Source organism: Carassius auratus, chromosome 4, assembly GCF_003368295.1.
Source record: "Carassius auratus strain Wakin chromosome 4, ASM336829v1, whole genome shotgun sequence".
NCBI classification, from domain to species: domain Eukaryota; kingdom Metazoa; phylum Chordata; class Actinopteri; order Cypriniformes; family Cyprinidae; genus Carassius; species Carassius auratus.
Genome location: NC_039246.1, coordinates 13617562 through 13633146, shown reverse-complemented (window position 1 = coordinate 13633146; position 15585 = coordinate 13617562). Strand labels below are relative to the sequence as shown.

The 15585-nt window shown below is 32.9% G+C and overlaps 1 protein-coding gene across 21 annotated transcripts in view; it reads right to left on the bottom strand.

Annotated features, from left to right (window-relative positions):
* LOC113059362 (pleckstrin homology domain-containing family A member 5-like) overlaps positions 1-15585 on the bottom strand; it is a 143545-nt gene that overhangs the window by 38339 nt on the left and 89621 nt on the right. For 13 of the 21 annotated variants that reach the window (XM_026227824.1, XM_026227874.1, XM_026227855.1 and 10 more), the window contains exons 4-7: positions 13166-13249; positions 6364-6402; positions 1869-1989; positions 161-265 (exon numbers count right to left, since the gene is read on the bottom strand). In XM_026227824.1, coding sequence (XP_026083609.1) covers positions 161-265; positions 1869-1989; positions 6364-6402; positions 13166-13249 — 349 coding nt within the window. Of the gene's footprint in view, positions 1-160; positions 266-1868; positions 1990-6363; positions 6403-13165; positions 13250-14525; positions 14612-15585 lie in introns of those variants that run through there. The other 8 variants (XM_026227841.1, XM_026228004.1, XM_026227969.1 and 5 more) reach the window with 3 other exon arrangements.

Sequence of the window (15585 nt, the reverse complement as noted above, 5' to 3'; positions counted from 1 at the left end):
TTTAATGTATAAATAAAAATATATTTAATAAATAATAAAATAACCTAACCAAAAAAATCCTCATCATTTTATAATGCTACATACTTTTTTGTGTACATTTATACATGAGATTCTGAATGGTTTCAGATTAATGGTTTGTAAGCGCACCGGAGTCACAAACCTGTTTGTAAAGCCAGCCGTTTTTCACCACCGGGGCATTGGGGTTCCTCTTGATGGAATTGGACCTTTTGCCAAAGTTGTGGACTTTCTTTGAGGACCTGGAGAGCTGCGAACAGAGGGAGAGGAGACACTTGTGAGGCCTCAAGCTTGCCTGTATACATTATTCAACCATGAAGCTGTAAATAATTACAACTTACTAGTAAAGTCGTTTAGCGCATGCATTATGAATCAACAGCACTTTCGAACCCTCAGAAATTAAAAAAACATCATGATCTTAGCATCTTCTGAAACAAACTGGCATTATTATCTGAGAAAATGATTAGGAATGTATTTGTGCATGTATTTATAAGCACTTGATTTTAGTGCAATCATTTAATTAATTAGGCAAAAATAACGTAAAATTTATTAAGGCATTTAATGCACATTCATGAGTTTTTGTCTTATATTTATATTAATTCAATTCAAAAATAGTTCAATAAATAATAAGTTGTGTTCTATTTGAGAGCCAATATCGTCAGTTTTTGCACAATTTTGCTCAATTAAAGCAGACTTTTTGTGCATCTCCGATCAACAGACAGTAGTATTTTGTTTCTAAATAAATCCACATTTTGAACAAATCAGGTGAGGCAATGATTCAATGACTCATTTCTAAAGAGAACCATTTACTCCATTTCTAAACGAATCGGAGGTTTGAATGAATTGAATGAATGAATGACTCACTCTTTATGCAAGACATTTACCGCCATCTACTGGCAATTTTATTTCCTTATTTAGAGTTTCATTTTTTTTGTTAAATAAATAAATAATAAATTAATTTAAAATTGAATTAAATTACAAAATAAATGAAAAAGAATAAGATAATTTTAAACTAATTACAAATTAATAATAATAAAAAACCATTGCCTTTGTGGCACTATTTGTGAAATCGTAAATGCAGTGTAAATGCATTCATGCCACCCCAGATCTGCAATAAATATTCTGTAAATATTCCTAAATATGAATTCAGAAGCAGCTTCTGAAAAAAAAAACTATTTATTTGATGTTGAATCAAATCAAGTATTTCTTTCTAAAGCTATTTTTTTTTCTCATTTAACAAAACAAAGACTTTAAATAATCTTTTCTATCTCAGCCAAATTAGTTTTTTGGTAATTAATTAGATCTGAAAAGTGTATTCACTTGATAGCCCTAATTTATATATGTACGCACTTGTATGCATATGCATGTTCATTTATTTATTTGAGAAACGCCGGAATCCTGAGCCACAGGCACTCACTAAATGTTTATCTTGTTTGGGTGTTTTTATGTTATACAGAGTTTAGGGATGTGCAAAATTATATTTTCGGTGGCTTGTCAGAATGGCAAGTCTTTCAAAAGCTTTGAATAATCAGTCTGATTTGGAAACTTCTCTGAGACCATCCACAAATGTTTATGCAAGATAAGATTAAATGAATGAAGGTGCAGAAAAAAAACACATTAAGGCTTGCTTGAGATGGATTTTTAACTAGCTGAACAACTAGTCACACATCCTAACCCATTGCATTTTTATGATGCTCTATATCAACTCGACATCACAGAGCAAAGGCAATGAAGCGAAATGTGCAGTAACGGACAATAATTGTGTAACATGCTATGGATGCATGATGGGACAGTGCAATCGGTCATGCCATGCTTGAACTAGGCCAAGGTCAGTGAGAGAGTTCGTGACTCACTCTGGTTGTGGGGCTGCTGGGATGTGTGGTATAGTCTGAGCCGCCCGTGTAGTTCGACGCTTCGCTCATGGTGCTGGTTGGACGCTCTTTCTTCTCGGCCGCTGGTGCTTTGCTCGCTGGTCTGGAAGAGATGAGGACAAGACAAGAGGAGGAACATCACAAATTGATCATTCAGACTTATGGGAAGATTCTGGGTTATTTACAGTATGTTCTGCATGCTGTCGATTACTGCAGACAATCATTTTCTCAAAAGCTTTTATACTACAGAAACTCAAAACGGAAGCAAAACTGAAAATCAGTAGTAGCTTGATAAACTTTTCTGCATGCTACGTCACCATGGTTTATATACAGACAATAATGTCAGGAGTAAAACTAAATAGATAAATCAAGGGTCCTCCATGTGTTTGTATGCATGCATATATATATATATATATATATATAAATAAATAAATCCTTAAATCTAATTTTCTTGAATTTATTTCATATGTCTATTTATGTGATGCATAAATATATTGTAGAACTGTATATGAACACACAGATTAATGCAAATTAATTTAATGCATTGAGAGAACATGACAGATTTACCTGTTGCTCACAATAAAAACTGCACACTTCAACGCAACATAATGCATATTATTTGAATAGATAATTTATTTAAAACAGGCGTCATAAAGACTAACATATTCATTTAATGACCTATTCTGTTGCCAGCACTCGTTGCATTCGTTGTCATTTTGCATGACAGAAATCTAGTCTGCAGCACAAATAAGAACTGCTTCAACAAAAAACAGACGTATTTACCAATTCATTAAAGAAGCCTGTTTGTGGTAATCGACAGCAAGCCACACTTGACATCAAGACTGTGAAGGACTAGAGACTGCTGTGCAGGTAAATGAGGAAAGTTCTGGAGCTTCTGCTGGAAGTTCAGGGCTCTTAAAGGCTGTTTTAATAAGCCAGGGCACTTCAGCATTGAGACAGAACGAGAAAGAGAGAAATAGAGGAGACAGGCCCCATGCATCAAAGCAATTACTCACTCCACGTCTCCGCTGATCTACTCCCACACAACTGACAACCTTAAATGGCCTGCCAGCTCCGGCTCTGACATACCGCAGTCGCAGTTTATGACCCAGTCAAGCTGAAGGGCAAAAAAACGCCGCCGTCTTTAACGAAAGTGAAGAGAAAGCACAATAAATACACCCATAAACCCTGAAATCCAACGGCGTGCAGACGCTCAGTCGAGAGCCTCGGTCCCATAGGGCTGGCCTATATTTCGACGCTACGGTAGAGCGACGACGTCTAGGGAGAGCGCTGCTATCTGGAGCACCAGAGAACACCAGGGTAAAATATAAGAGCTGTCTGGCTTCTGGGTCACGTCGCATGAGGAAAACACTTTCTGTTTTACAAAAGGCTGAATACTAGCAGCGGTTAAACAGTCTGTTATTTGCATCAGAAGGTTAAAAGGGACGGTTCATTCAAAAAAAGACTCCCGTGTCACGTCGTTTCGAACCTGTGTGTCTTTATCTCTTCAGCTGAACACAAAGTGAGATGCTTGGAAGAATATCCTGGCTGCTTTTTGTTCAGTATAATGAAAGTGAAGGAGAACTGAAGATGTCAAAAAAGCATCATAAAAGTGGCCTGCATGACTCGAGGACTGTGTCCCAAGTCATCTGATGTCACACAATAGATCTGTGTGAAGAACAGACCAAAACTGAAGAAGCAATTCAGCTTTCTCATGGGAAATGCAGATAATCATTCTACAAGTTGGTTCTTTTCATTCATTCTGTTCACTACCAAAAAAAGAAAAATAACTGTTAATTGTTAATTCTTAATTAAATGGCCAACATTGAAATTTAATTGCATGTAAGTGCATTCTGTCCTATTTGACTTCTATTAAGTATAAATAAATGTAAAAAATTGCGAAAGAAATCCAAAAGAGATACATCAGGACAAAAAAGTCCAAAGAAAAAAAAAACTGTAAAATTTTTATTTTTATTTTTTTTAAATTATGTTTTAAAAGTAACTTTTTGTACTGTTTTCTAATGATTTGAGTGCTTTATAGAAAACTCCTTTAAACCAGAAAAAAAAAAAAAAACTTTTGTATTTTGATCAAGACAAATGCATTCATATTCAAGATATAATCTATGAAAACAAGTCTTGATATCTCAATGTTGCTTCCCAGGCAAAGTTAACTTGTTTCAAGGATTTTGAAACTTTAAAAAAGTCAGAAGAGACCAATAAAAAATATCTTATTTTATAGAACGTGAGAAGACTTTAAATGACATGCACGGATTGTCTGGACTATTTTTATGGTACCTTTTGAAGCTTATTATAATTGCATTAAAAAAGAAAGTCATACAGGTTTGGAACAACACAAAGGTGAGTAAACGAAGACATTTTGGCTGAACCACTTCTTTAACGAACATGGTTTGCATGTGTGCTTGCTCGCCATTTGACACAAGCATCTGATTTTGCATTGGAAACAAAAACAAAGAGACACTTTGTGAGACGGTCAAAACAGTCAGCAGTCATGCACACACCAGCACCAAGAAAAATACAAAACATTACACAACAGTCCATCCCAGAGTTATTTAAGGAAAGACTAGGTCAGGGTAGCACACAGATCTAAGTACGACCTTCCAGGCCGCTGATTTAAAATTAAATTGAGCATTCAATACAGCTATTAGCGCTCATTAATTAATCTCTTCTCAAATAATGAGCTTTAGCGTGCGCTCGGTAGCCACGCCGGTGGCCATCATTCAGCTGACATCTGACGGCGTCTTTAGAGGAAGAGTGGCAGCGAGTGTGAAATTAGCCCCGTGTAGAGCCGCTAAAGCACTCCGAGTCCAGAGATAATTGACGGAGGGGACGTTTAGATGGGTTTGTGGGTTGGTTGGGCACCGGCTCGACTGGAGGTCATCGGCTAAAACGTGTGAGTCATGCAAGGCTTTAAAACTCTCTGCCAGGCCTGGAAGAACATTAAGAAAATATCACAAAATTGGTGTCAGAATGTCTGCATGTGTCTGTTTAGACCTGCAATGTTAGGTCTGAAACATTAACAAGCTTGTTTTTAGGTTTTAAAGCCATCAAGAAATGTCACCTGTTGTATTTCGAAGTAAACAGAGACATCTGATGAGCAAAATGTGGTCGGGAGCTTATAGGAAGGGAAAATGCCCATATATGGTCGCTCAAGGAGATTGGTTGAAAAATGAGAGGGATTTGTGATGTCATACAGAAATTTTATTTGTTTCAGTAAAATCAGTGAAGCGAAGTATTTTATATTAAATATTCAGATTTTTTTTTTAACTACAAAATAATTTGCTCATTCAAAATAAGACATAAAATATCTAATAAAAAAATTAATAAAACAGTCCATTTCGATTTCGTGATGACCCTAATGTCTATAAAGCTAAACCGTACCTCAAAAACAGGACTCTGAAGCAGTGTTTTTTTTATATCACTGACACACGATTGTAATTTTTGTGAATTTTTTTAAATTATATTTAATTTTTAGATTTTCTTCTACATTATATTGTCTTAAACTGTATATATTTTTATAGTTTAGATAAAGCTTTAGCGATTTTCTTATGCTTTTCTTATTTTTATTAGTTATTTTTAAATAAATCTAGTTAGTGTTTTTATTAGTGTTTTCCATTTTATAAGTTACTGTACTTAGTAACTAAGTACATAAATAAACATTTGTACATATATTAGTATTAAGCAAATATAGAAATTAAATTAGTTAAAATATTTTATATATATAATTTCTTTAATTTTTTTTATGTTCATTTCATTTTATTTCAATTATGTATGTATTTATTTTATAGCTTCACTTTTAGTTAACGATGATAACCCTGCTCTGAATGCCTCAATTGCTGTCCTACTTTGTATCCCAGATGTTCCCTAAAAAAAGAGACAGGTAAAGCAGCATTCTAGGTTTTTTTGGGGTATCTTGACCCTGAAAAACAATGCCAGATTGAGGATAGCAGGCCTCTAGGACACGTTCCCCATCATGCTTGCCACAGGACAACATTTTTGTCCCATTTAAGTGTATTAACACGCTTTACTTTCAGGGACATTTCCAATGGCGTGATTTGTTTTGACGTCAGCAATAAAAAGCTTCAAACTTAGCATTAAAAAGACAAAGGCCTGTCACTTAATGGCATTGCTCTAGATCTGACGGGGGCCACCGGAGGCGCGTGTACGTCGAGCCCCGCGGTGCTGCGTCTTAAACTGTGACTCTTGACGAATGATTGTTTCAAGGAGATTCGTGTTTCATATTCAATGTGGGTAAGACAAATCGGACTGCACACATAAATCTTGCATATCTCCACATTAGCGATGCATAGCAGGATATCAGGCAATCCAGTTCAAACAGTGCCTTGGGTTAGTGTTTGAGCAGAATTAATGAGACAGAATGGCAAAACAACCAGAGATGAATGGAGGCTCTGCGGTTCAAAAGAAGCAGATGAGAGAAGAGATCCCTGCAAAGCATTACCTGCTTAAAACAGGATGGACAAGTTTCCCACAATTCAGTCTAGAAAACAGAAATAAAAAGGAAAGAAAATCAACTGAATACATATTCATTTGGGGTTTTGAAAACTCAAATTATAGTTATGACACGCATTCAACAATGCAACCATCAAAAGAAGATGATTTATGGCAAACCCACTGGAAAATCCAGCTAAAACTACCATCTGATGGTAGACGCTGGTTTTATTTGGTTTTAGGTGGTGATAATTGAAACCATCAATTGAAGATGATTAAGAGTTACTGGTTTTAACTAGTTTTCCAGTAGGTTTGCAATCTTTTCATGGTAGATTCTGGTTTTATCTGGTTTCTAGGTGGTCATTAACTGAAAAAGTCAAATAAAGAAGATTAATGGAAACCCTACTAGAAAATCCAGCTTAAACTAGATTCTGATGGTAAATGCTGGTTTTATATAGTTGAAACCATGAAATGAAGAAGATAAATGGCAAACCTACAGGGAAAACCAGTTAAAACCATAATCTGACGGAAGACACTGGTTTTATTTAGTTGAAACCATGAAATGAAGAAGATAAATGGCAAACCTACAGGGAAAACCAGTTAAAACCATAATCTGACGGAAGACACTGGTTTTATTTAGTTGAAACCATGAAATGAAGAAGATAAATGGCAAACCTACAGGGAAAACCAGTTAAAACCATAATCTGACGGAAGACACTGGTTTTATTTAGTTGAAACCATGAAATGAAGAAGATAAATGGCAAACCTACAGGGAAAACCAGTTAAAACCATAATCTGACGGAAGACACTGGTTTTATTTAGTTGAAACCATGAAATGAAGAAGATAAATGGCAAACCTACAGGGAAAACCAGTTAAAACCATAATCTGACGGAAGACACTGGTTTTATTTAGTTGAAACCATGAAATGAAGAAGATAAATGGCAAACCTACAGGGAAAACCAGTTAAAACCATAATCTGACGGAAGACACTGGTTTTATTTAGTTGAAACCATGAAATGAAGAAGATAAATGGCAAACCTACAGGGAAAACCAGTTAAAACCATAATCTGACGGAAGACACTGGTTTTATTTAGTTGAAACCATGAAATGAAGAAGGTTCTTTGCAATCCTACTGGAAAATCCAGCTAAAACCATCTTTTTATGGCATACACTGATTGAAATCATGAAATAAAGATGATTAATGCCAACCCTACTGGAAAATCCATCTGAAAACCAGCTTACGATGGTAGACGCTGGTTTTATGTTTTACATGGACATTAATTGAAACCATAAAATGAAGATGTTTATGGGTTGCTGGTTTTAACTGGATTTGTTTTCCACTAGGGTTGCCACCTTCTCATGGTAGATGCTGGTTTTGTTTGGTTTCTAGGGGATCATTAACTAAAAATGGTCAAATAAAGAAGATCAATGGAAACCCTACTAGAAAATCCAGCTAAAACTAGATTCTGATGGTAAATGCTGGTTTTATATGGTTGAAACCATGAAATGAAGCAGATAAATGGCAAACCTACAGGAAAAAACAGTTAAAACCATATTCTGACGGAAGACACTGGTTTTATTTAGTTGAAACCATGAAATGAAGAAGATAAATGACAACTCTACTGGAAAATCCAGCTAAAACCAGTTTCTGATTCTACAGATTGGTTTTATATGGTTTCTAGGTGGTCATCATGATTGCGGGATCTGGTTAGTTAAGTTAGATATGAATTGGATTTTCTAGCAGGGAAAGATTAGAGAAGAAATAAGAGAAATAATATGAGAAAGGAGTGTGTGGAAGAAATTATTACAGAGCAAAATTACTAGCCTCAAGATACTGGATCTATGACAACACTGATCGACATACGGCTCAGATTATTTTGTGTTTAATTACACTGACACCGGTAGTTTTTGCCTCAAAGTTTTCCCCTAAACCCCACTGGTGCCTCACGGGTCTGATTCATCTCAGCTGGACTTCTGGCAGCTTGTGACATTGCTGAAGGCGACTCAATCTGTCGCACAAGAACTTTCTGATAAACTAGCCATGATATACTGCAATCATAATGCTAATACATGCATATAATTAAGGGTGTTTTTTTTTACTTGATTTGTATTTTATACAAATTTTTGGAAAATAAAAATTTATTTTTGCTACACCAATGTCCAATAAAGTTGTCACATTTTATTTTATTTTATTGTTTAATTTCCAATCAAGCTGAAATTATTATTAGTATTATTTCAAATTGTGCAAAAAAGTATGTAAAGTAAATATTATTTTGGATATATAAAATTCTAGCTATAAACATTTTATATAATTTATATTTTATTATATTATATATTATTTTCTTCTAAAAAATATTTTGTATAAGCAAAAATATGATGAGGAACTAATTTCCAGACAATAAAGGCTAATAAAACTGATTAAGATTTATACATTTTTTTCTCTCTGTTATATGAAAGTCCAGTTACAATGTCACATTTTACTGCAAAATAATTTATTTTGACTAAATTTCAAATGCATTTTATTTAATTTTTAGATTTAATCGTTTTACCACTAAATTAACACTTGCATAAAATCTAAAAATCAATTCTAAAAATAAGTGCATAAAAAACAACAACGAAAAACATTGTTTTACTGTTATAATACAAATAAACTATTTTAAAATCCTTTGTGTAAAAATATTTTTATCAACAAAAAAAGGAATATTTTGTAATATCCAATTACAGTTGCAAATTAAGTGTGTAAATATTATTAAATTTTACATGTATATTTGTTTGAACATTTTATAACCTACTGTAGACCTTTTAGAAAATGTGATAGGGAAAACCTAGATAGTGTGAAAAGTGTACTGTTGGAGAGTTTATTTTTAAAGTAGTTGAAGAAACACCCAAATATACATTAACTGAACGGTTGATTGTTTCATTAATGGAGGGCGTCTGACGCTTTAGTCAGAGTTTATACAGCACAAGGAGCGCTATTATGGTACACACCGGCCTCATACATCAACAGAGTGCCATAGAATGAGGAAATATGAGGATGGTGAACAAAAATGACTTTGCAAATTAATAAGCTTCCACTGTGACGATGAGAAACGAGGACACTTCAGGCCGAACTCCGCAGATGTGTGTCGCCGTGTAGTGAAAGTGACTGCGTCTGGCTCTGTGTACAATCACATGAACAGAAGTTAAAAACAGATCAGGAGCAACAGAATCAGGCCGAGAGCGAGGTGCAGCTCCAGCGCTACCATTAGTGCAGCATTGCATCAGTTTCTGACAAGACTGTGTTTAATTACCACAAATAAGTTATGGACATCAATATATCAGGTAACCCTGGTTTAAAATGGTTTAAAATGCAATTTCCAACTTAAAAAAAGAAAAGAAAAGAAATTAGATTAAATAATTAAATAAGTACAGACAGTGTGCAACATCTTTAGATATTTACAAAATATTTAAATGGAAATGGTTAAAATTTTTGGGGGGTTATATGGAAGTCTAATAAAAAATTTATATTTGACTAGAACTATTTATTTTTACTACTTTTCAAATACATTTTATGTTTAAACTACTTTGTTTTACCAGTAAACCAACACTTTTTGAATCTTGAAGAATGAAAACCCATTATAAAAATGTAATTATTAAATTCCTGAAATAAAAAATGCTTTAAAAATGAAATGGTGACAAAAAATGAAAAATGAAAATAAAGAAGAAATTATTGATAAAATTGCAATAATTTTTTTTTGTTTGAACATTTTATAATGTGGATGTTTTTAAATATTTAAAAAATATTTTGTGCAAATTAAAACTATCATTTTAAAACTGTTTAAATCTTATTACAATTGTTACATTTTGTTATTTTTTCTCTCCATTTTAAGCTTAGCTTTAATTTTATTGCCACACTAAACCCAGAATTTCAATTTTATGAAAATACTAATGTGAATCATATTTTTTTTTTCATTTTGTTTATTTGTTTCAGACGAAAATATATATGTATATATGTATGTATGTATTTTAAAACTGATTTTGTGCAAATTAGAAGACAAGACATACTGCTATTTTCAGTCCCTTAACTCTAAGTGGTTCAGATGCATTAATCTCAACAACCATCGATACTCTGGAAACCTTTATTGTCCGGCTAATTAAGACGAATCAATAGCATTAACATGACATGAAACATGAATCTATAGCTTGATGACGAGGAGCTGAATGTCCAAAAATTCACGTCTAATTAAATACCCCAAACAACTCGATCTCTTACTTTCTACTGAATTCTTTTGCAACATAACTGCAAAAACAGCAACCGTTTTCTCTCTAAACCTCTGCAACGAAGCATCTTGGGCTCTGTGTTATCTTGAAGTAACGGAGATGGGGACCTGCGTGAACATCATGTCATCGTCTCACAAACTCTCACTCGCACACCTCAGAGTGAGACCTTCTCACGTCAGAGTAAAAATAAGTGTAGATCTCATTAACATCGACTTCGCAGAAAAGCAGGAAGAGGTGATAATTGAAACCGGTAGAAGAAAGGGTCCAGCCATCAGCAGCAGAAGAAATGAAATGTTGACTCAAGATGTTCGTTCTTCAGTAGAAAACTAAAGATGAACGTTAGCATAAAAGCAGTGTTTATGTCTTGTGATGTGTAAGGAATTTTTAGGTTAAGTAGTCAGTTGCCTAAACCTATGTGACTTTATGTGCTGATAATGTGTTTCTTAAGTATTAATGTTCATGCATCTTCTTTAAAGAACCATCTTTCTTACCTTTTTATAATCTGGAGAGCCTAAATCCTATTCTAAGTGCACCACACGTGATGTAAATGTTAAACAAATCACTTGTTAAATATCTTTGCATGAGACTACTGTACATGCATGAACTACATCTTGTACAAACCTGTCTTATACATTTTAAATGTTCAGAAATAACGCAAGAAAAATGCTTTAAATGGCTGAAGGTCATGTTGTGTAAAAACAGTGAACAGGAGTTTCAAGCATGATGCAAACATGAAATATCAGAAATATTAGTGTTTACAGGTTTTTTATTCAACTGAGCCGTTTTACCATTGTTTTTTTAATGTAAACATGAATGCATTCGACTGTTGCATTAAAATTAAATTTGAGTCAACTACCATTTTCTTCCTTTTTTTTACTAATCGACTGTCCACGTCGCATCTCAGTCAACACAGAAGCGATATATTCTTCTTATGGTCACTCACAGAGCACGTCACACATGCATGCATCGCTTTTTTTCTCTTTACTGTTATTCTCAAAGCATCTAATTTAACGATTGCCAATATTTGTGTTCAAAATGTTGATTCCTTGATCTGGATCTGAGGTTTATCTGCAGCTATGTGTGAACAGGGACTGAGGAGGAACGGAGGGAAGTTGTTGACTTTGCTAGAGGACGCAGGAGAACAGAAAGGAGAAAGAGAGCGAGATAAAGACTAGAGATGTGTTTGACAGCGGTTTGAGGGCAATTATCAGGAGAGCGGCTCGCGTTGGACAGGAGAGGTGAGCTGTGAAGAGGAGCAGAGCTGGATGAAGCCTTGACTCAAGTCCAGCTGAACATGTAGATCTTCATTAACTGCTGCTCTGTTAATTACTAGTGGCTTTGTGTGAAGATGTGGGGGTGTGTTGAGTATTTAGCGGCTCACACTTATAAAACACACACAAAGATAGTAACACGTCATCTGTTAGCAGACGAAACGGGAATAGTCATGCTTTCAGATTAATCTCATTAAAAACATTAAAAAAAGATATGATTTGGGGGTTAATATGACCTGCAAAATAAGTTTATATACATTATACATAATATAGCACATATTTATATATTTATGCATATTGCAAATACACTGTTTTATCCTAATAGCAAAGCAATTTAAATAAAATCTGCGTCATCAAAAATTAAAACAATAATATTGCATATCATTGCAAATAGGTGCAAAACAACAAAGAAATGAAATCAATAATGATATATAAAAAAATCATTTTTATGATAAATATATAAAAGATATATAAAATAATTATATTTTTAATTAATTATATAAAAATGCACATATACATTTTTTTACTTGCATATAATTATATCTGAATAATATGGTACGGACAGTACGGAGAATAAAAGTTGTTCATATTGTGATATCCGATTTCTCATAGCACCCATCTAAGTGAATATTTAAATTGCACAATTTATAAAATAAAAAAAGTAAATGATCATCTGTAAAAAAAATTAATTTAAAAAAAGAAATTATGAAAAATTGATTTTATTTTAGATGTTAAAATAAATTAAATAGAGAGAAAATTTTATTTGATATTTAAATAAACATTAATTATACGGAAAATATATTTCATAATTATAAAGTTAATAATTAAATTGCTTGAAAAAAATAAAATAAAATAATAATAAAAAAATAATAATAACAAAAAATAACAATAATAATTATATATATATATATATATATATATATATATATATATATATATATATATATATATATATATATATATATATATATATATATATATATATATATTAATTTATATAATATTCGGACCATATTTTTATAAAATTCACTCAACTCATGTCAGACTAATGGAAAATAATAAAGGTTTTTTGTGTCGAGTGACCCAGAAAAACAATCTTTTGACTTACTCTGAAATATTAATACCTTAATTATCTCATTTTGACATTTCTTTATACCCTCTATTAAGCAACATTCAATCCAGCCCTAAAATGAGTGTGATTTCTGTATGAAGTTCAGACAAAGCACTGGGTTTCTGACTCAGTGCTGCAGGAAACTAAGACAGAGAAAGAAATGACTCACTGTTCGTTGACGACAAAGATGCAGTTGTCTTGTGAAGGAACGCCTGTGACGGGATGCTTGCAGGTCACCTTTCGCTCATTGTGACTGCAGGAGAGAAAACACACAGGAATCGTGGGAATTAGAGACATGTGAGACTGCTGTTCACACTTTGACACTCGATAAAGAGCAGTTCGATGATTAAAATGATTGAACGAGTCACAGATTCAAGTGCTGCCCTGCTGCTAAACATCAGACCATCTGAACAAGACAAGAACAGAGAATAAACACCAAGCATGAGGAGAAAAACACTATTCACTATTTTACACCAGTAGACACATGCAGGATAGTTTCTAGCTGCCACAACAATAATGTAAAAGACGTAGAATTTAACTGAGGTGTTGTCATGTGTGTATTTGGTTACTATAATACAGCAGCACTGAGCATTTGTGTACTTAAAAGTTTAATCAATAGTACTTACAACTTACTTGTTACTTACTAGTACTAACTAGTTAAAAACAAGAAGTTAAATAAATAAATAAATAAACATTGTTTTTTTAAATAAAATAAAATAAGATTTTTTAAAAACTAGCCATTTCGCTAAAAACATAAAAATACAATAAAATAGTTTAAATTAAAACAAATTATATATAAAATATATAAATATTAATATAATTGAATAAGAAAAAAATAAATGATAAATAAATAGTATACACACACACACACACATATTCTAACATGTGAAATAAATAAACAAACAAATAAATAAATAAATGTAGGTGATAGATTATTCCTTATCTGATTAAAAAACAGAATAACCAATACAATAATAAAAATAAATAATAAAAAATATATCTTACATATCAAAATAAAATATAATGTGAAAGAGAATTTTCTTAATAATAACTAAAAATATATTAAAATAAATACTTATAATTCCAATAAATACACATATATATTTAAGTAATGTTAATAATATGAAAATAATCAATAATATTAAAAAGTTAATAATGACATTTACTTAACACCCACCCTAATAGTTATGCGTTCATTTCTTTAAAACAAACAAACAAACAAACAAAAAATTACATTAATCAAATATACGATAAAATCACCTATTAAGAACAGGTTATTATTTGTAAACACACACACACTTCTATCTAAACTCATTTGACCATCATGGTCTCCCAAGGCTGATGTCAGCACCAGCATCTAAACCAGAATCCATGTCAAACCAGCGATCGCAGACCATCACAGACCGGTTTGAGTCTGATTTCCCAACAGGACGGAGCCAAACATGATGTAACCCAGATGAAAATCCACAGATGACATCTAACCAGCAGCGAACACACACACACACACACACACACACACAGCTACACACCTTGAGCGAGAGGTGGTGCAGAATTTCAACATGTCTGTCTGTCTGTCTGTGTCTCCAGGGACCTCTCTCTCTCTCTCTCTCTCTCTCTCTCTGCTGTTCATCACTGATCCACCCACCCTCTCCCCGTCTCTCCTCTCCACCCTCGTCCTCTCTGCCACGAGGCGCAGACGTCTCAATAAACACAACTGCAGATAAATGCCTCTCGCCTCTCTCACATGGAGAGTCACAGGGCTGCTGGGTAACATGTGGTCAGACCGAGGAATGCTGGTCAGCACCAAGGTTGAGGAGAACATCACATAACACTCACACACATGCATTAAAGCATGAAAATCATAGGATTTCCCAAATCAATTCAGAATAAAGACAGTACAAATAACACCATGATTGCATATATATATATATATATATATATATATATATATATATATATATATATATATATATATATATATATATATATATATATATATAAATATATATATGTAATTATATTAACATTTATGTAACATATAAGTGACCCTGGAGCACAAATCCAGTCTTAAGTGTAAATTTTTCGAAATTTAGATTTATACCACATCTGAAAGCTGAAGAAAAATAAGCTTCCCATTGATGTATGGTTTGTTAGAATCAGACGATTTTTGGCCGAGACACAACTATTCTAAAAAAATCTAAATACCGAGAAAATCACCTTTAAAGTTTCCCAAATAAATGTATAGCAATGCATATTACTAATCAAAAATTAAGCTTTTACAAAATATCTTCATGTACCCATGATCTTTTCTTAATATCCTGCGGATTTTTGGCATAAAAAAATAAATAAAAAATTACATATATATATATATATATATATGTATGTGTGTGTGTGTGTTACATAAATGCTAATATAATTACATATATATTCTATATGATAATTCAAATATATTCTAAATCTAATATGCATATATATATATATATATATATTACAATAACATAATAGTATATCATAGCAGTATTTTCAGTTTTTTTTTTTTTTTTTGGTTTGCTTGATAGCTTTATTTTTATATTTAGTAGCCTAGCATGA